Consider the following 22,970-nt stretch of genomic DNA (forward strand, 5'->3'; position numbering starts at 1 on the left):
CATCTCTTCTCATGTCTTTTTGCTTTGAGACCAACCAGCTCACAAGCTCACAAAATAATAAAACAAGGCGTGATGTGATGATCATCCCAGAACAAAGCATGTGTTGCATTTTTTTTAAATACATCAAGCCACAATATGAACACAAATGATGATTATTTAAATATTTAAGTTTCAGCATGGTTTCAAACTGGACAACTTTTCATAAAATTGACAGCATCCCTTATTTATTAAAACTTCTGCTTTATTTTTTATTCAAAACACTTTAAAACAGTAATATCACAATAACCCTGGTTCTTGCAATACCAACACTACACAGACAATAAATATAGATTAGACATTAGTTCACAAGTAGGCTCTTCCCCTCTCTGCTCCTTGACTACCTCTGTTTTAAAACAGGTTTAAAAACCCTTAACAAGGGCAGAATTAATTTACTTAGTAAAAGGTGTGAAGTGTTCATTCTGCTGTTTACAGAAAATGGTCGCTCTGATACTTGGGGTTGATACGACATCTCCCCGTTCGAGTCCGAGGCAGTCTTGCAGCTCAGGCTCAGGCTTTTTTGGGGTGCGTGTTCACCCACCGAGCTACCACGTCCTTTTTTTGATTGGACTGTGTGTGTGTTTGCTTGTGTGTGTGTGTGTATACACGGAGTGCTTCACTGGCAAGCGTCCTGGCTGAGGGGGCAGCACAGGGCCAACCAGCCAGCTGGTCAAGGCCCTGTCGAGCTTTCTTTGTTGCTTCCACAGAGCAGCCTTTGTCCAGTTCCAGTCCTCTGCTCTGCTTGTCCTTTACACACATACATATACACACACACAAACACACAAACACACACACGTACACACACGTACACACACGTACACACACGTACACACACGTACACACACGTACACACACCGTAATAGTGTTCATTCTTCTTTCACATTATTGTTGGAGTGCTGGGCATGTTTTTCAGGCTTGGAGCTCCTGGGTCTTTGGGGCAGGACGATAATAGCCAGAATGCTGATGATGTGCACACAGAAGTGCATGGACCTGAGTGAGAGAAAGAGAAGAGAAAAAATAGAGAGAAAGAGGGGAATTAAACCAGCTTCTACTTTTTAATGAACTTCTACATCTACTATGAGTTTTGACCTTTTTGACTGACCATTCATTATAAAAATAGTGTTATAGTGTTAGCTTCAGTAACATAGAAGAACTGAAACTTGGCCTTAGGTCAGCAGTCTGCTGTGATCATCAGCCTGTGCTGATTGGAAGGATGCAGGTTCTTGCCTGTAATACTCTAGCGTAGGCTCCACAGCCAGCACTAAGAAGGGCATGACGGTGTAACAGATGGTCAGCTGAGTGGCCGCCCAGGTCACCACATCATAGGCAAACTTCACAGCGGGAGAGCCCAAGAAATACTGGCGGAAGTTTCTGCGCACCTGGAAACACACACAGAGCGTAGTAGACATTTAACACAAAACAACCAATGGTAACATATGTATCAGAGACCCTTTAAAAGCTGTGCGAAGTTCCCTTACAGCAGACTGTCCTTATATTTTAACTCATGAAGTTTCTTAAGTAACATACTGTATTTTCCACACTATAAGGCGCACTTTAAATCCTTTAATTTTCCAAAAAATCGCCAGTGCGCCTTATAATCTTGTGAGCCTCATGTATGAATTTTACAAGTCAGGTTGTAATGAGCAGTAAAGCCACTTCTCTGAAGTACAGCATTATAATGCAGTTTCACAGAGACAGTATAAGTATTAGTATAACCGTGCTAAGCTGCTGCACCCAGCATTCGTGGAACCTGGAAATCTAAGCTTACTGTAAATAAACAGTAGCGCTTTACTCACCCAAATAAACAGTGAGTGTGTAGATTAACATCCAGCACTCATTTGACATTTGATGTTTTTTTTTTTTGGAATTACAGTTTTGTTTAATTAGCTTAGCTTTACAGCTGAATTAGAAGGAAAGCATGGCGTCACCGCTTTTCCTTACTAGTGTTGCTTAATGCGCCTTATAATCCAGTGCGCCTTATGTATGAAAAAAGACCAGAAAATAGACGTTTATTGATAGTGTACCTTATAATCCGGTGCGCCTAATAGGGTGAAAAATATGGTATACTGAACATCCTAAGAGCATCACTACAGGACAGTGTGAGAATCTGTGTTCGTTCATCTTAACGTATTTATAGAATGTAGGAGTGCTGTGTTAGGGCTGGAGACAAAACCAAACTAGCTCCATTTAAAAGTGGATTCTTTGCTTCTACATCTCTGTTTAACCTTTGAAGCATTTAAATGAAATGTTATAGGTTCCATATAACTAGTTCTGATTGATTTATAGAACAAAATGTTAATAATATTTAGGAACTTGTTGTTGCAATTTATGTTATAGCAGGATTTATTCCTTAAATGTTTTAATCATGTGCCAGCAATAAGAAACAAACATAAATGAGCTGCTTACTGAATTTAAATTGGTGTCAATATCCAGAAACGGCTCTTATGGGTTAATATGGATAAAAGTTTGAGTTTTAATCTGTGTAATTGGTCGCTTTATTAGAAGCCCCTCACATAAGGCTCGACCTGGCTGGTGAAGAGCTTTACTTCAACTCCTGCCCTAGAGGTTTCAGCACAATTTGGTGATTTCCCTCCTTGAATGTTCTTTAATCAATGGGTTTGTTAGTTGCCAGGTTTAGATTGTATATCACCGCAAACACTAAATGACCCGGGATTTTTATGAGATGCTTGACTTTAATAGCAGAACAGCATTTTTTATTTGCCAATTTATGTTTCTGACCAAAATATGGATGCCAGTTTATTATGCAAGTTACCTACACTCAAGGTTTACATAAACATACAAGCATCTTTTATGCAAACATAGTTCTTAGGTGAACTCAAAATGTTTTGTTCTCTGGAATCACTGGAATAACCCTGTGTGGCACCTTTATTTTTTATTTTTTTTTTTTTCTGACTTTTCTTCCCAATTCCTTTTCATAAACAATCTCCTCATCATTAGTAATGCCCCCAAAACCACATATTTTCAAACCGATGGAGCTTTGCTAAGTATTCAGAACACACCATTATCACACTAGAAGTGATGTGGGGAGAGAGCAAGGCCAACTCTGCCCTCTCTCGGACTCTGGCTGCTGATGGCAAAGCAGCATGATCCAGAATTCATACCGGCAATCCGCAGACTATAGTGACCTTAGTCTGCTGGATCACTTATTGATCCAGGTCTCAGTCAATGACCACATAGGGGCTGCAATGTTGCACCCCTACAGTACATGTTTCTAATAAAGTAGAAGGTGTGTGTGTACATCTGTAAGTGCCTAAAAACAGAATAATCATATGGGGTGTATCAGGGGTAGGACAAGATATTGATACATGGCTATAGTGTATTGTATTGATATGTGAGGTCAAATATTTATATTTTTATTGAAACATACAGGGGTTGGACAATGAAACTGAAACACCTGGTTTTAGACCACAATAATTTATTGTCCTAACGGACAGTTCTGGTGGAAACAGGAGAGTTGAGGTGCACATTGAATTCTGCCGTGATTTGGGCAGCCGTGGTTTTATGTTTTTTTGGATACAATCCGGGTTAACACCCGAACATCCCTTTCAGACAGCTTCCTCTTGCGTCCACAGTTAATCCTGTTGGATGTGGTTCAACCTTCCTGGTGGTATTATGACATTACCCTGGATACTGTGGCCCTTGATACATCACAAAGACTTGCTGTCTTGGTCACAGATGCGCCTGCAAGACGTGCACCAACAATTTGTCCTCTTTTGAACTCTGGTATGTCACCCATAATGTTGTGTGCATTGCAATATTTTGAGTAAAACTGTGCTCTTACCCTGCTAATTAAACCTTCACACTCTGCTCTTATGGTGCAATGTGCAATTAATGAAAATTGGCCACCAGGCTGCTCAAATTTAGCCATGAAACCTCCCACACTAAAATGACAGGTGATTCAGTTTCATTGTCCAACCCCTGTAGGTGCTCTAAACTTCACAAGACTCCCAATTTAACTGATATTACTGTTTCATTACTCCACATGGTGCCACTAACAAAATGAATAAGGTAAACCTGCGGTGAAGAATACTACTTTTCAAATTCTGTGAAACTGACATTAATAAATCCATAATTATTCCTGGTATTTGTTTATTAAGGAGCATTGTATGCTCTTCAGAAACAAAATAATAATATTGTAGTGTGAGACGCCCTGTGATTCCCCTAGTGTGTATGTGTATGTGTGTATGTGTACTCACAGCGCGAGCAGCGAGGGTGATGGGAATGCCTGTGAGGAAGGTGAAGTAGTATCCTGGATAAACTCCATGCCACAGTGCAGACAGCGCGAAGGTCAGAGGGGTCTGGTAATACGGCACGCGGTCATAACACACACTGCACAGAACCACAGAGAACACTTCAGTATTACACAGCAGAGCAAAGCTCCTGATCTATCACCAACACCCCCTGATTATTCTCACACAGCAAAAACTGATCCTCCCTCAATGTGTAAATCATCAAAAACTATTTTTACTTTCTAAACTTATTGGTGTTTTTAGTATTATTGGTATTATTACATGACATAAGATTAGATTGGATGTTTTAGAATTTTCTGTGCTTTCTTCTTGAAAATCCCTGTGTCTTACAAAGATGTATGCGGACATTGTGTAACTATGTATCTCTATTTCTTTTTTATTTTTTCACTATTTGCATTTTTGCATTTTGCATTGAATCTGTCAGCTTCTTTACGGGAGGTAAACTATCCATGCTTAAGTGAAAAATTACATTGAAAATGAAGTGATTTAATTTCGTTTTAATTTTGTCATAATATTGTCACCCGCTTGGAAAATGAAAATGCAATACTGGTATTTGCATTTTTATTTTAGCGTTTTCATTTCAGTTTTATTTTTGTCAGGATTTACCTCCTATAGTTCTTTACAGACTGTTACAATTTTATAATGAATCGACCAATAGATTCATTTTACACTGACTTTCATTGAAGTTGTTTTTTCTCCTATGTATTTGCAATTTTGAGAGTTGAGGTTTTCCGTTTTTCATCCTAATCTGCCATTTAGTTTAAAAAAAAAATCAGAATTTCAGAATTTTATGGTTGAATGAACCAAAAAAATAAACAAAAATACACTAACTTCCACTAAACAGACAATGTTTTTGCGTGGCAGCTATATGATATGATAACTCCTCAAAAGCCTTATGTACATCAGGTAATAAAAGACAGATTCTCTGCATACCTCTTCAGCCATACCCCAGTCTGAATGTTCCAGTTGTCAATGAATGATTTGAAGCTGGTTGCTGTCTGTTCACAAAACAAAAGAGAAGAAAGAGACTGTTTAGCACAAGTTTGGTGAAGTTAAACTTTTTGTGCATTCCTTTAACTTACAAACATTTATGAGTGTTTTGACTAGTGGTTTTCAAACAGGTCCACGGACAGCCCACATATTTGCTGTGTTTCTATATGTTGAAAGCTAAAATCAAGCAAAAATGTGGACCATCTGGAAGAACCTGGGGACCAGTTTGATAACCACTGTTTTTGACAGTTACGTACAGCATGTTACACAAAAATACACTATAGCGCATCATCCTGAGCTTGTATTCCTTCATGCTTTGTGAACTTGCCTCTATCTCCCAGATGTGGATATTGGAGACGAGGTCCCAGGACACTCTGCCTTTCTTGTCCACTCCACTGATTCCAAACCCTGCTGCGTTATGGATGGCATCCGCTGAAGGAGGGAACATCCAGATCACTTAGATCAATAAACAGGTTCATGCATGGTAACAAGAAACAAGGAGGGAACATGGGCTTGTCCACAATAGTATCACACTTCTTAATTCATGCACATTAAACAAAACAACTACTTTATACAATAATATAGCATCTACAAGCAATCTCATAAATGAGCTATTAAAACCGGTGACACCACTTTCCTAATGACAGCCTAGAGTTGTTAGCATTGTTTGCCACACAATAGGTTCAGTGAAGGTCACGGAATACCTCGTGTGGAGAAAACCTCACTCACCGAGTGTCCACGCGAAGTAGAACTTGGATCGAGCCGCCTGGATGGAGACAAAGGCGTAGGCCAGTCTGCTGAGGAATGAGGCCTGGGTCATGAACTCAGGATCCACGTTGTAGGTGATGGGGAACGCTTTAGCGATTGTGAAGAACCAGACCATGCAGCCGACACACACCAGCAGCTTCTGACACACTGCCCGCTGAGGAGGAGTGGAGGAAGGAATGAGCAAGGTTACTTTTGTTAACGAAAACGAACAAAATAACAAAAAAAAACTTAAATTGACTAAAATTACAGATAGAATACCCTACGTTTTCGTGTGTGTTAATTTATTTTATTTGATTTAAAAAAAAATTCCCATTTTCTCCCCAATTTACACGGCCAATTACCCAACCCACTCATTAGGACTCCCCCTATCACTAGTGATGCCCCAACACACCAGGAGGGTGAAGACTAACACATGCTTCCTCCAATACATGTGAAGTCTGTCACCGCTCCTTTTCTAGCTGCTGCTGATGCAGCATTGCCGAGCAGCATAACAGCGCGCTTGGTTCTGATACATCAGCTCACAGACGCCCTGTTCTGTGGACATCACCCTTTAGTGATGTGGAGAGAGAGCGCCATCTACCCACCCGGAGGGAGCAGGGCCAATTTTGCTCTCTCTGAGCGCCGGCAGCTTTATGGCAAAGCTGCATGAGCTGGGGTTCGAACCTGCCACCTCCCCCTCATAGTGGCAGCGCTTTAGACCGCTTTAGCGCTTTTCTTACCAGGTGATGAAAATGTTCATAAGGAGAATCGGTGTCTGTCTCCGTGCATCACTTCCACTAGCCATTTTTTTTTTATCGCTTTCTCTCACTCTCGTCATTGGTCTCTCTCTCTCTCTCTCTCTCTCTCCCTCGCTCTCTCCCTCGCTCTCCTTCGCCCTCACGCTCCGCGCTCTCTAGCCAGCGTTCATTTACAGGGATGTCTGCCGTTCATGACACATACTGTGAACTAATTCATGTTTAAGTTCTTTATTAAAAAATGTGTTGCGTTCAGTTCAACGTTAACGAACAAATTAGCGTGTTCAATGACCGCGTTTATTTGAACTCGTTCCCGCACAACACTGGCCATATTTTTTTTATTCAGTGTTTCTTATATCGTCAAGAGTATCGTTGTTGCGAAAATACCATGAAATATTGTGATATCACAAACCCTACAATTTGGGCTGCAGAATATATTGTTTCAGCATTATTACCCATGTACACATTGAGATAACAGTCAGATTACATGATGTGCAAAGTCTAGTACATTGCCAAATTACATTATTTAAAACTTTTTAACATTTCTTATTGTTTATTATATATATTAACCAGAAGCTGATTATACCTACCCAGCATTACTCAGTTAACTCTTTATCATTATCATGACATATTGGGCACTATTTTAGCTATTTTTATGTGAGCTATCAACCTTGCCGCTTAATTTAGGACATGTCTGTTTGTCTTTTCTATCATTAATATCTTAAGTAATCATGGGTGTGTTTGGGGCGTAAAGTGCAATATACCAATCAGTGTGTCACTTGCCATTCCCTTTAAGAGCCAGGTGCAGTCTGAATTTGACAGATTGCTATTTCACTGGCACAGATACCCGAACCTATACTTTGTGATGATCTAGAATAAGGAACCTATAAACCTTGATATTTAGGTCATTGCAGGTCATAAAGTGTGAACATTAGGTGGTTTGCCTCCATTTTCTACCATAATGCTAACATCCCCATACATTGTTTTTATTACATTATTACCAGCGTTTTGTTGCTGCCACATTCAGTCCACAATTCACCTTAAATCTATCAGCCAGCAGAAGCACTGTTGGTGCCAGGATGTTTCTACACCGCTCTGCTCGTCTTAGCCTGATTGAAGGGCCTTTAATGTGTGTGTGAATGGAACCGTGAATCTGTCTTTGTGTCTCACCACAGGCGAAGGCTCTGAGACTGCATCCCAACCGTTTGGCTCTGAGCTGCCCTCTCGTAGCTTCTTCAGCTTGCTCTGCACGTGTCGCCCCTCTATGAAGTCTACGTATTCCTTGTAGTTGCTGCACGGCCCCACCAGGATGCTCATGAAGTTCAGATTGTAGCTGAGGTACTCCAGCAGGGACGGCTTGGTGCTACAGAAAGAAAAAATGGATAATGTTTAATATTTACACAGAATTTCACTAGAGTCTACAGGCTTAAAGAGAAATTCTACTAGTTATTCAAACATTTATGCATACTTGGTTGGTTAATTTAATTCAGAAGGTTTGTTTTTTTTTTGTTTTTTTTTACCCAATATTTTTTCTATGTTAGCATAGCCAAATCATTTACCTACTTACTAGGACTTTGTTGATCACTGCAAATGCTCCTAATAGTAGGAGTACATTTTGAACTGCTGCCAATACAGCATCACTGGGTAGCCAGTGCCAGATCCACAGCTCTGATACATCAGCTGACAGCTGTGACATCCAACATTACAGAAGTAGTTATGAAGGAACTCTGACACTGTTGATGGCGAAGCAGCTTGACCTTAGCATCATCTTAGTCTGCTGAGTCACTCACAGCCCCATTCAGAGTGTTCTGGTGTGAACCTTACTGAGTCAGAATTGTTTAAAGTGTAAATCGGGGGTGTCTTATCTGCAAAGGACCAGCATGGCTGCATGTTTTTTTCTAAATAAAAAGTTTAATACGATGGTCAGTCTTTAAACACCTGATGACTTTGCTTCTGCTTGGCTGGAATAAAATCCTGAAGACACACTGGTCCATTGCAGATAAGACTGTACCCCTCCTGTAAACCTAACCCAGGTACAGCACTGTCTGGCACAGTCTCTTTTTAGAAGCAGTTTCAAATCTTATTTTCACTTTTGTGGCATTTTTGACCATTACCTTACAGTGCAAAAGTGAAAATCCCCTGCATCCCAAAAAAAGCCATCAAACCAAGCTGAACTGTTTGAATTTTTGCACCAGGAGTGGCGTAAAGTTATCCAAAACCAGTGTGTAAGAGTGGTGGAGGAGAACATGCCAAAAAAACAGGGTTATTCCACCAAATATTGATTTCTGAACCCTTAAAACTTTATGAATATTAACTTGTTTCTCATGTTCTGCTCTAAATGACAATATTTTTATTTGGAATTTGGGAGAAATGTTGTCAATAGTTTATAGAATAAAACAACAATGTTTACTTTACTCACAGATATACCTATAAATCACAAAATCAGAGAAACTGATTCAGAAACTGAAGATATACTGAAGTATAGGTCCACTGGTGAGTTTGGACTATAAATATATTGGTGCACCAATGTGGGATTTCTGGACTGATGCTGAAATCTGATTTATGTATATATCTCCGAATTTATAACTTCAAAACTAATAAAAAGAAATAAAATGTACCCTAAACAAATGCATTTTAAAGTAGCATGGCCAATTGTAGTATACCAGCCAGCGTTGTTTGGTCCTTTTCCACCATACATTAAATACGTATTATTGGCCATATCGGCCCATGCAGATGATACTAAAAAGCAATTATTAATATTATATCGATAACAATATAATTCTGATATAATTGTGCTTCTCTAATGTCTTCTGTTTTTGTGTAGTAGTCACCACAATCCTTGGTTCCATTTGACGATTTAAAGAATGTGTAAGTTTCTCTACAATGATTCATTTTCCACAAAACACACCCTGAATAACTGGTAACCACTTAATTTATTTAATAATGCAGAAATCTTTCAAACCAGCTAAATTCCCCTTTAAACCAGTGACTTCCACTTGACCCCCAAAGTACCACCTGTCCTGCTTATTTTGGTGTTTCCTCTGCTCAGACACAGATTAACCCAAATAATCATTTGTTCGACAAACTCTTCTCATGCTAAAATTGGTTTGCTGATAGGAGGAAAAACATTAAAATGCGCAGTAAAGGGATACAACAGGACGAGACAAAAGAGAATAGCAGAGAAGAGTAATAATTTAGGATTTGCTAAGAGATCTTAGTACCGATAGTTAAAAATGCTACTTTAGCATAGAGAGATGTTTTGCTATATTTTTTACAAAGACTCATAGGCAGGAAAGAGAAAAGTTCAAAAAGCAAAAGTCCTCTCTTGCAGCTGAGTGCAAGAGAGTGGTTTTTCACAGTCCATCTATTATAAAATAGGCTCAAATGGGCTTGTTCACATGTCTGTTCCTCTCATTCCTATCTATTAGTGCATATGAGAACTAGTGCATTAATAGAGAATTACAGTGGATGGTCTAATCTAGAATGTTACCCGGAACATTTCCTTCTCTTACAGACGAATTCAGCATAATCTCTGCTTAAACATAAACATGTCCTAATGCTGAATGAACATTCTTCATGCTATTTCCCAAACAAGTGAAGGTATGGATGTTTAACTGGTCAGGGCTGACTCACACACTCATGACCAGACATGCTGGCCAACGCACTCCCACCCAGTTCTCTTAAAGAGACAGTTCCGTTCTAGCCACCTTTTCTAAAATATAAAAGACTTAAAGAAATTATTTGGTTTTGCTCTGGAGATATGAGGCTAATATAGCTAACAGGTTATAAAATCTAATCTAACCAGATTATTCATACAAACTATACAACAAAAGTAATCTCAAAAGATCTTGCTTGTAAGGCTGACTTTACTAATTATATTCACTAATTAAGAAACTTATTAACAAATAAGTGTGAGTATTATTCAAGTGATCAACAAGCTTCTCAAATAAGTCATGACCTTAAAACTTAATGAACAATACCAATACTACAAATACTATAAGTTATTAAAATGCAATTATTTAGCAGAACAATAAGTTATAAAACCTTCAAAAACATTCATTGTTAAAATAAAGACAACCATATTGCTTAGTGTGATTAGCGGATAAAGCTATTGCTGCTCCAGCAGTGCTAGCCAGGGTTAGCAACAGGCTACAGGCCGATAATACCCACCTCTGAACGGCAAAAGAGCTAGCGCTTAGTGAGTTTAGCGGATAATGCTAATGCTGCTCCAGCAGTGCTAGCCAGGGTTAGCAGCAGACTACAGTCTAATAATACCTACCCTTTTAATGTAAAAGAGCTAGCGCTTAGCGCAGTTAGAAAGTAATGCTAACGCTGCTCCAGTTTCAGTGCTGGAGAACTGAACTGAAACTCTTTACTGCTTTACAGCTTTACTGCTCCTTATAACCTGACTGGTAAAATTCATACATAAGGCGCACAGGATTATAAGGCACACTGGCGATTTTTGGAAACATTAAAGGATTTAAAGTGTGCCTTATAATGAAAAAAAAAGATAGAATTGATTCAAATAGCCTGCAATAAAATATTTTTACATTGACTTCCACTGGAAGTTAAGGTGGACTTTTCCTTTTCCTGCAAAGTTTCCATTTTGGAGATAGTTTAAAGATCATTGCAAGATTGCGTTATCTTATCAGCAATATCTTATCAGTAATATCTGATCATAAACCATTGTAAAACCTTTGTTCTATTACATCTGGACAACTCAGCTGGAACTGTCATATAGTACTTCTTTAATTCACACTTGGTAAAAGTGTATCATACATACCTGACTGCCAGACGTCTCTGCTCTGGTGTAAGGTCATCTTGCTTGCGACCCATACCTGTAAATATAAGCGACCTGAATGTGCCAACCAATCAAACAGCAATATACCTTGAGTATATCATGCTTTACTTGCACTCTATCATGTACAAAAAAAACTCACAATATTTATGCCATACCAACCAACCCTTATTAGGTGCATTATGTGATCTTTTTTGTAAGTTTTGTTATAGGCATTCCTTACCATCATGGACATGAAAGGCAAGAATAGTGATCCTCTGTGTTACCATCATCAATGGCCTACAAAAAACAAAACAAACAAAAAAAAAACACATTGCTGAAAATATAATGTGGAAACTGTCACACCAGATATTACAGTAAGATTATTACATATTTCTAGCCTTGAAACATCCTCCCTTAAACCAAAGGGATTAAGTTTTATGCTAAGAAATTAGTGACAACCTTTCTTAAGCCTTAAATACACTAAACAACTTTTAAAGCCGTAGAGTAGACGTTTATAAACAGTCTGGGCATTTCACACTTACAGACAGAGTTTTCCTTCTGTTTTTGGCAATTGAAACAAATGTTCATTATACACAAGTCTAGACATTATACATTACACAACTTTAACCTGCTGCTGAACTGAACAGAACATGCCAAAAAATAGGGTCTCATTTAATCTAGGACAGAGGTTGTGGGTGAAAAATATGTTGCCAATATGGTCTATAGACTGGGGGAAGCATAACGTCGCTGTCCAATGAAAAACACTTATCTCCAAAACAGCAACTTTACAGGAGAGACAAAAACCTTGTAAACTTCCAATAGATAAGGAGTTTATTTCAGGTCATTTTGAAGAGTTTCTGTTGATCCAATCGTCAAGAAATTTTGGCACACTGTAAGGGACAGTTTGTCTGTTGAAATTATGTACTAAACTAAAAATCGACAAAAATGGAGATAAGTGGTTTTCATTGGACAGCGGCCAACAACAGGATTTTTTTTTTCACTTTAAAACTAAAAGCAGTAGTAGTCCTGAGTGGGGAGGACAAAACATATTCTAACTAGGCCAAAAGCCAAATATATTTCTGGACTGAGCAACTGCAAAGCTGCTAATGGTGCTCATATAAGAGCTACTGTGAACATGGAGAGTGCTTGCTGCTCTAAAAGGGGACTGCACAATGTATGTTTTAAAAGTACTTTCCTATATGCTTTGTGTAATTACACATTTTAAACTTTAAATAGTGTAGCAGTGTATGCACCAGAGTGTAGTTGCTAAGGCAGTTAAGGTGGAACGTAAAATTACATTCAGAAACTGCATAATAATCAGCTGACTTCAGCTTTGTATGGCAGGAGTTGAAAAGGACACATTTAATCATGAAAACTAAACACAGCAAAAAGATAAAAAAACTACTTCCTGCTTTCACTTTTTTCAGGCTCATTTTTCATTGGCTGTTAACAGGACCAGATAAGACGTTGATCAGTATACACTACCTGAATAAGAGAACACTAAAATACAGAATACATGTTTGATATGCTTCAACTGGTTTAAAATGTATTCAGGATGCTAAAAATGAAGTATCCACCCCTTACAACTTTGAGTGTGAATCATGGCTAAAATCGGGCACAAACCACATAGTGTAGCCCTGGTTTTAGAATAATGTACAGAAACAAGTAACCAGCATTACCCAGCTTAACATAAATATGGGGTTTAGTGTACATACATGAGGCAACTGCTCCTATAATGACTTGTTACAGGTGACTGATTTCCCAGTCATGGATTAAGACTAGTCATGTAATTGAGCATTTAAAATTGCTCTTATGATACATTTAGACTCAATCTGGAGTTTAAAATTGGACCCTTAACTTGAATAATTTGTTAATATAATAATGGAAAGTCATGTTTCCAGCTCCCAAACAGAATCACATCCACAGTATACAAACGGCAGGATTAACTGTGAGAAAAGCACAAGTTTTTTTATTACTTTACAGTTCAATTAGGCTTAAATAAAACCACAGTGGAAATCTGTTAACAAGAAAACCAATGCAATATAATGAGAGAAATATTCTTTGTTGAGTAATCTGCTTGCGAGTTTCCCAACCAGTGTTTCATATGGTTTTGTTAATTAGAATTTAGATGACTTACATTCTTTGTTTTGTGCTGGTTCTTGCCAAATGCTTTCTCTAAACAGCTCTGCTGTGGCCAGTTTTATGGCAGTTTGACTCAATTAGGCCAGTAGCCTGACACTGTGAGATGGGAAACAATAGGAGAAGACCCGACGCCATTCTCCTGTGACGGCCCCATTCCTGGGCTGCCTCGGATGGGTGTTGCTGCGCTGCTGGCTCTGTGTTTGTCCAGCAGATAGAACGCCCTCTGTTTGGCCAGCATACTGCTGACTCTGTGCCGGCTCTGCTCGGACCACTCATGTGACGAGAGTCGTATTTGACACAGGGTTGCGTTGGCAGGGGACGAAAGTTATGGAGAGAGCACTGATTAGTGGGATGCTGCAGTTGGTCAGAGCCTGTATATATAGGCCTTAATGCACTGGTAAACTGGCACTGTTTTTCATACTAGTTGCAAATAAAAAATAAGTCCCAAGTAAAAACAAGCTAATCTGTTGTCAAGTCCCAAGTCAATACAAGCAAGTCTCAAGACCTAAACTTCAAGTTCTAGTTTAATCACCATATGTGAAGCCATTTCAATATTTAACACCAAATGAAGTGATTAAGGGCTCAGAAGGATCCAACAGGCTAAGCACTGCCACTATGATTGAGAGATCACTGGTTTAAAATCCGGCCATGTAGCTTGCCATCAGCTGCCAGAGCCCAGAGAAAGCGCAATTGGTCTTGCTTTCTCTGGGTGTGTAGATGGAGCTCTCTCCCCACATCACTTCAAAAAGGTGATGTGGATCAGCACAAGGCGTCTGTGAGCCTCCTTGTGTTGGGACATTACAAGTGATGGGTGGAGTCCTAATGAGTGGGTTGGGTAACTGGCCTTGTAAACTGGGGTGAAAATAGGATTAAAAAAAAGTGTTAATTGGAGTAAAAGATGGGATAAAAAAATGAAGTAATTAATTAGTGGTGTATTAACCTGAAATTAAATCCCAAATCATTTTAAAATTATTTATTATTATTATTATTATTATTGTTATTATTATTATTTATTAAAACAAAACATGACATATGACAAGAGGTGGAAAAGTACAGAAAAATTGTAATTAATTAAAAGTACCTTTACTTTGCTAAAATTCTACTCCAGTAAAAGTAAAAATACCCATCTAAAAATCTACTTGAGTAAAAGTAAAAAAGTACTCAATTTAAAATGTACTTTGAGTAAAAGTTACATAGTTACTTTTATTTATTTGATGTAAAAAAGTAAAAACATATCATAAATAATAAATAAATAATAATTTAGACCTTTGTTAAAAAGTTAAGACGTTTTGGTCATATAGGTGACTATAAACTGTAATTTTATTTTGCTTTAACTGCTATTTACATGTTTTTTTTTAACATCCAAGCAGATGTTCCTAATAAACACTTAAGGAATTATTATGAAATACATGAAAACTTTACAAAAAAGTTGGTCTGTGCATGTGCAGTGCCATAAAGAAGCACATATTGATGGGAAAACTTAATTTATTTTTTTAATACGAACAATTTTATTTTTTTCCTCCAGTATTTCATTTTTTACTCAGTAATTGGGAGATTTCCAATGTAGCAAAGTAAATTACTTGTGTCAAAATGTATTTGAGTAAAAGTAAAATTACCTATTTTAAAAACTACTTTAAAAATTACAAATTACTCATAAAATCTACTCAAATACAGTAACTTGAGTAAATGTAATTAATTACTTTTCACCTCTGTATATGACTGATGATTAGATCAGTTATGTAGTCTGCAAATCATGCAGGATTTTGGAAGATTACATTACATTTTAAAGCTACAAAAACACACATAAATGTATACTTTATGACGTGTAACTTACAGTGTACATAAAATGCAAATCCAGTAGAAAATAAACTTTTCACTTGGGGTAGTCTGGCCAATAAAGCTTTGTTCAAGCATCATTTCCATGTGGGTGACAAATAAGAAGAAGCTGATCAATAAACTAAACTAAAACACATAAAACTAAATATTAAGTAATCTGATCTTAATGAAATGTTGCCAGCTGGTTTTATTTTAATGTCTCTAACATAAACAAATTGCTAATTATGGCACATTAATTTCAGTGCTTCAATGGAAGGCATTGTAGTGTACGGTGCCAGTGTGCAGCCGCCTTTACAGTGATACTGCCCCATAAAGTCAATACACTCAGTTTATGCCAGTGCTCAGTTTATGCCAATATTATTTATTTTTACACAAATTGTTCAAATATATGGCTGCAAAATCTTTCGGGGTCTTAAAGCTCAAGTCCGATTCCAAGTTCAAGTCAGTAAAGGTGAAGTCAAAGTCAAGTGGCAAGTTTTTTATTTTGTCGAGTCAAGGCACACAATTTTAATACGTATTTGCAGACTTCGAGTCAGACTTCGAGTTCAAGTCATGTGACGTCAAGTCCAGAGGCCCAAACTGTACAACTCTTTATTACAAGCTAAAAAGAAATCAGCCTGATGCTGCTAGTCCTGAAACTGCTAGTAGTACATCAATCAGCAAGCCTGTAAAGCATGGGTGCAGATCAGCTACAGATTTTAAATTTACCTTAAAGAAAAGAACCAAACCTGCTGCAAGGTGGAGAGAGCAAGCCATGAATGGAACTTCAAACTGTATCAGACTGCCTGTGTTTTGCAGCAGCATAATGAGATTCAGCTGACACGACCCAGTCATCCAACCCCACCCCACCCTGCTGGAAACCAGCAGTCTGATGGAGCCAAACTCGCCCAGCAAGGACGACTGACTAGCCAACTACACATTATCTCATGCCTTTGTTTGCTAAGGGGTGTGTTGCAAAGTTTCAGCGAAGATAAACCAACAGGATCATCAGATAAGCAGCAAAATCTAGCTCCAAGGAGTGGCCAGATCAACACTGATTTGATTGTGTCAGAGTGTGTGTGTGTGTGGGCGTGTTTCTAGGCGTGTGTGGGTTGATGGGTGAAAGGTAGGAGCTGTTATTTTAGTAGAAGGTGAAAGAATCTTAATTGGAAACCAACATACTGAGTAATGCTGAAATCATTTCAGTAATTATTTCTCAGCCAATCAGTTTGGCACTTTTTCTTGCCCTGCTCCCTCCTTCCGTTTAGCTTCTTTTACCACACTGTCAAGCTAAACTGGATAGAACAAGTGCTACAAGTAGCACAAGTCACCACCAGGTTACAGAGAAAAGATGGAGCAATGCTTGGAGACCCACCCTGAGAAGTCTGTGGACAGGACGCCGTAGCTAAAGATGAAGACCCTGCTGACCTGGCACACTGTGAGGTAGCCCACTGCTGCAAGCATGGAATACCTAGAGCAAATACCATAAAACACATTATAAGAAAGACCTTTTCAATTATAAAGACATACTTTAAAACTTAGCAGGATAGTTCAACTAGTCAAACATAAGAAATAATACATATATAAAACCGACAAACTGTTCCTTACACTGTGCCAAAATTTCTTGCTGAACAGGCCAATAGAAAAACTTAAAAATGACCTGAAATAAACTTTACATTGACTTCCATTAAGAGTTTAGAAGTTTTTTTCTGTCTTTTATTTTTTTTTTTTTAAATTGCTTATTTTTTTCATTGGACAGCAACAATATGAAGTCAAAGACAAGAGCAAAAAATAAATGAAAGCTACAGTTGTAAGCAAATGTCTGGAATAACAGGGTATGATGTAATGTCACATTCCCGCCGAAAAAAGTTCCCGTGTTCGGACTGAGCGGCAAAACATTTAACAATGTTTTGTTAGGGAAAACAGCCAAAAATGCTAAGCTCAAATAAAATGCAGTTTGGCTCAACAGTTAGCTGTCAAAATAATCAATTATCCAACAGTCTGTGGACATCAATATGTCAATTTGGCAAAAATCAGGTTTCCTGACATTCACACTGAATGCCAACACTGCCACACATTTTGTGTTTTTTTACATTTAATGGGCACGACCACATGAATCCATATGGACAGTTTCCCAGACAGGGATTAAGCCTAGTCTTGGACTACACAGCTTTTGAATACTAGTTTACGACTAGTCTCTCTTTGTCTGAGAAACTGACCCTCAAAGTCAGATTAAACGTAATCTTGGACTAAACAGCATTTTAAATGGAGATATTCGATTGAAAGTAACATATATTCTACAGCCCTTGTCAGACGCGATTAGTTTCTTAGGGGGTCCTGGGGTAATTTTCTCTTTTATGAAGGATCCTCTGTGATTTTATTCCCACCTGGAATGACCATGTACAGACTGAATTACCTACTGTTTTTTTGCTGAACTCCGTGGGCCTCCGATAATTTTAGAGAGATCCACATAAACACAACTGCGAGTGGAAATGGAGGAGCTACTGAACGCAATATCACGTGACCGAGAAAGCCAAAAAACTCACTGGTCCTCCTGTTTTTTAATTGCAGAGGAGTTTTATCACAGAGTAAAAGTGTAAAAATATATAAAATATAAATTTAATATAACTAATCCCGTCCAGATAGGGCTGTTGACTAGGCTTAACCTTAGTCTAGGAAACCAATCCTTAGTGATTTGTTCTTGTTTTAACTATGTATTTAACTGAACACAGAAAAATATCTAATATCATTTTTAAAGTTACCAAATTTGAGATTTTTTTATTCAAAATCAGTCAATCCAAAAAAGGGTTTTAAAGTGTTTAAAAAAGAAGTGGAATTAAATAATTTAATAATAATTAAATAATGTGTTGTGCCTTGTGTAGTTGTAGTTCCAAGTAAATCATCTAACATTTGAAGGACAGAAAAGCTGCAATGATACTATAAACTACTTCATGTTCATTCTTGAAATGCTGAGACTTAACACAGCAAAACAGGTCTGTTAGGAAGGCCTAGCTCTACCTGATTATGGCAATAACGGAAGTCCACCTACCCCCTACCAAAACAGATTGTGCCAGAGGACACAATCAGAATTGCTTTAGCAGACAGTTGATTGGAGGATAATATTTCCAGTCAGCTTTTACCCACAGACCATTCCTTAACTGCAGCACAAGATCACTGAGAAGATCCTGCAGGTCAGCAGTGTCCAGTGTGTGTTCAGAGTGTGTGTTTAGAAACAAAGAGTTTCCAGGGCTTACCAGTGGACGTTTTGAACACTTGCTTGGCACTGTATTAAATAGCAGACCAGCGTCAAGACCAAGACATGCGATGAATACCTGGAGAACAAGAAGCCAAAAACAATACGTATGCTACTACGGAAGCCCAGGTTTCAGGTAATGAACACTTGTGCTGGTGAAACGGGTGGGACAGGTGCAGTAGGTTACATTCTGTCAGTGGGGAAACAAAGTGCCTCATGTCAGCCAAGCCCAACTGAAACTTCATATAGGTTTACTGTACCATCCAGTTTTGATTGCTTAAAATTATGTTTAACATGTACTTTTAACACTTTAACATCTACAGTATGGAAGTCAACTATACAAAGGACCTCACACACTAATGTAAGAATTGTAATATCTGAAGAATTGAAAAGCCCTACAACAAAGCATCAATAGCGTTATACATAAGGTATAGGAGGGTATAAGATTACCACCACCACCACACCTGTCCTACTTACCATCCAAAGCAGAATGTGACGAATGATATCCCGAGGAAGGTAGCGACAGCATGGCGCAGTGTTGGACTGACTCGGTGAGGACTGAGGCTCAAGCGGAACCAAAATGCTATAGCGAGGCCAAACAACTGGCAAATGATAAAGTTTACCTGCAGAGAAGAAACAAAGAGTTTAAAAAGGAATATCACATATGTATTTCTGCATAATTTCATGATTGAGAGATAAAATAAACGGTTTAAAATACACACTGGACTGATATGAAATGGTTACTTGGATTTCTCTACAGTGGTGACAGAAACCAGGGTTTACTGTGTTTACAACACAAATGTAGCCATTTTATTTCCTGTCCAAAGCCACCAGTAAAGCTACACAAGTCTTCTATGAGTTTTATGTTACACTGGTAGTTGCTCACCCTCCACCCCTGACTATAGTGAAGTTTACAATGACTTTAAGACAACTTCGTAATTATTAACTACTATCATTACTTTAATTAGTTTTACTACTATTATTATTATAGTAGAATATATCAGTAGAAATCAACAACACACACTTATGTGTTAAAAGAATGATCTTATGTCACTGTCACTTCGTTTTGCTGATTCAGAGTTTTATCATTTATGTCTTATGTGGTGTTTAATCATTTTTCCTACTAGCAGTCTATAAAGTTGCTTCGTAACAAGATAAATTGTAAAAACGGCTATACAAATACATTTACCTTTGATTTACATGTAAGGATGATAATGGTAAAAAGAAAAAAAAGAAACAATCGTAAAACAATGGCTCAGGCACCAATATAATCATTCATATCGTGACTTTTTTTCATTAGCTTTTGAAAGCATTAAACACACTGGGCATCTGGTTGCTTGCCATTACCAATATGTGAACAGTCCTGGTTCATGATTCTAAATTCTGAAAGTCTGAATTACTTGGTTTCTATCTTAAATATATTGTTATGCATGAATCACTCTTTAAAGCCCAACAGCTGTAAAGAAATGGTCACAACCAGCAGTAATACACCACTTATTGTGTACTGATTAAATGGGGAAAAGAGCTAAAAATGAAACAAAGACAGTTTAGACCTTAATCTACTATGGGACAGGTGTATTAAAAATTTTAGAAAAGTTTCAAATGCTTCTTACCTTCTTCTAGCATTCTTTCAAATTTGAAGAAAGAATGGAGCTTCAGCTGAAGTAGGCTACATCAGTTCAGTGATGAAAAATAGCATTTAAAGTTGGTGATGGAACGTACTAAAAGAGTGAAAGCTGTCATCTTGTAGTTAACTAACTATAAGTCTGTTAAAGCTTTGTTCAGACTAAGTAGGAGCTGCAATAAAGTTGTAAATCTCAGCTAAGTGTTAAGGTATGAGCTGCATATTCCCAGATTTGATTAATTCCACTGACATCCAGCTGACATGATCTGATTGTTTCTTGTCTTGATGAGCTCCTCCAGGTCATACCTGATCCAAAGGGATGCCGGTGATGGCGCTGAGAGGCCGCAGCCATGTGCAGCCCGTGGTGGTGAAGCTGTCTGATCGGTCCTCCATTCTTCATCCACACTCCTCCCCCCTTCTTCCCTCAGCAGCCGGACTCAGCGACCTGTAGCTCGGGTAAAAACTCAGCACCGAGTCGCCAGGAGCAGCAGCATCCTCCCTCCGGTCCTCAGCTCTTCATACACTCTATTAAACACTCTTTAACACACTCATTCACACTCATTCATAACCTCATACACTCTCTCACACACACGACCAGCAAGTCGTCTAGAAGTTGTGTGTAGTTACCGAGGCGGGGCGCTTCAGTGTCACAGTGCTGAAACCCAGCCGGGCAGTGGAGCCTCAGCCCCGCCCACCGAGACCTTTCCGCGCGTTCTATTTGCCCCTCCCCCTTCAGCGCTACCGCTCACTGTAGCAGTTCCATGTGTTCGTTTGCTCCGCCCACTTACATTTGTTTTGCTCGCTCCAGCCCGCACTGAACAGCCCCTTCCGATACATTGCCACGCCCACTGGGAGATCCTTCTTCGCTTTCTATTGGGCCCGCCCTCCCCAAAGAACGAGCCTCCGCGCTTTCGGTCCGCCCATCGAGATTCCATACATTCTATTGGCTCTGAGTGTCTTTCTGTTGCATTTACAAGGAAACCAATACAAACCTGTACATGTTTAATTATGTTAATTTAAGAATGTTTTCCATACTTGTAGGGAATATGAACTTGTTTTCTTTGCATTATTTGAGGTCTTAAAGCTCTGCATCTTTTTTGTTATTTCAACCGTTTCTCATTTTCTGCAAATTTTTGCTCTAAATGACAATGTTTTTATTTGTAATTAGGAAGAAACGTTTTCGGTAGTATATAGAATAATAATAATAATAAAAAAAAAAAAAAAAAAAAATATATATATATATATATATATATATATATATATATATATATGTGTGTATATATATATATATATATATATATATATATATATATAGATAGATAGATAGATAGATAGATAGATAGATAGATAGATAGATAGATAGATGTGTGTGTGTGTATATGTGTGGATGACTTCAGTTTTGAGGAAAAAAGAAGGTGTGAGAAGGTGTGTCCAAACTATATACTGTATATTAAAACTAAAGTCATTCAGACTATGAAGGAACACAGAAGAAATCGTGTAGTAAATCTAAAAGTGTTAAATACATTTGCTCTTATCTGGGATGCTGTCAACTTGCGGTTTCTTAGGCTGATAACTAATTTCATTTCATCATAGCATTTTTGATTGTCTTTGTGAAAAGTGTGCACTTGAAGATACTTTTAAAGTTCCATCATTCTGACCTTCATTCCTTAAAGTATTTTTTTCTTTACTTGGTTGAGAAGTTCTTGCCATAATATGGATTAGAACATTACTAAAATAGGCACACATTAAGAGGCAAGAAATTCAAATAATTGAATTTTTTTGCACAGCTGTTAACTGAAAGTTATTTTAGGTGACTCTACCCCATATAGCTGACTGAGACAATCCAGCCAAGATGTGCAAAACTGTCATCTAAGTTTACTAAATAATTCTATATGTTTTTTTTTTCATAGATGGATGACTTTAATATTAATATACAATACCGAATAAAAAAATATTTATGTATATGTACTCTAGTTTTGCTCCTTTTAATTGATATTTACTGAACTTTTTTGTTTGTCGTACAAATAAATGTGTAAATTCTTCATACAACAGGACCTGAATAAAAAGTTCCGGCAACTGCATTATTACAGGTGGTATGTGTCTTTGCACTGTAAGATTTTGTTGATACAATAAAGCAGAAGAGCAATATTTCTGAGATTTTACTGACGACAGAAGAGGCGTTGCCTCAGACACCAATCTGAATGGGAGTGGCCATGCTGGCCTATGCTTTTATTTTTATTTAAATATCAAAATAAAAACATACTGAACATATGGACTTTACATGTATTGCCTATGGCTATTTTTGTAGCATTTTAGGCTTAGAACTATAAGCCTTCAGTACGGTTACGTATAAATAGATTTCAGTTTCTATTGTTTCGTCGGCCCTCCCTCCATCTGTTCAAAAAGCGATTATGCTTTAGGCTACTGTAGAAAAACTCTCTTCCCCATCCTCATCTCCAAATCCTCCTGCTATTGCTTTATCACAGAGCGCCACCTGCAGACCAACAGTGGTAATAACAGGAAGTGTTAAAACTGCAGCAAAACAACTATTAATTTA

General features: G+C 38.0%; 1 protein-coding gene across 3 annotated transcripts; it reads right to left on the reverse strand.

The window, feature by feature from the left end:
• Window positions 1–220: 220 nt before the first annotated feature.
• mboat1 (membrane bound O-acyltransferase domain containing 1) lies at window positions 221–21,504 on the reverse strand. Of its 3 annotated transcripts, XM_007232059.4 has the most exons (13): window positions 20,720–21,504; window positions 19,267–19,412; window positions 18,791–18,868; window positions 16,912–17,007; window positions 11,821–11,876; window positions 11,583–11,637; window positions 7,970–8,162; window positions 6,027–6,219; window positions 5,626–5,729; window positions 5,241–5,305; window positions 4,254–4,386; window positions 1,264–1,415; window positions 221–1,026 (listed from the first exon to the last, which is right to left on the reverse strand). In XM_007232059.4, exons 1-13 carry the CDS (start codon window positions 20,804–20,806, stop codon window positions 903–905), a joined length of 1,482 nt encoding a protein of 493 aa, XP_007232121.3. In that variant the 5' UTR covers window positions 20,807–21,504; the 3' UTR covers window positions 221–902. The 3 variants fall into 3 exon arrangements, with proteins under 3 accessions (XP_007232121.3, XP_049336516.1, XP_049336515.1); XM_049480559.1 differs by lacking the exon at window positions 1,264–1,415 and having other exon boundaries at window positions 20,720–21,503; XM_049480558.1 differs by lacking the exons at window positions 221–1,026; window positions 18,791–18,868 and having other exon boundaries at window positions 1,043–1,415.
• Window positions 21,505–22,970: the final 1,466 nt, after the last annotated feature.

This window comes from Astyanax mexicanus, chromosome 6, assembly GCF_023375975.1.
Source record: "Astyanax mexicanus isolate ESR-SI-001 chromosome 6, AstMex3_surface, whole genome shotgun sequence".
In the NCBI taxonomy this organism is placed as follows: domain Eukaryota; kingdom Metazoa; phylum Chordata; class Actinopteri; order Characiformes; family Acestrorhamphidae; genus Astyanax; species Astyanax mexicanus.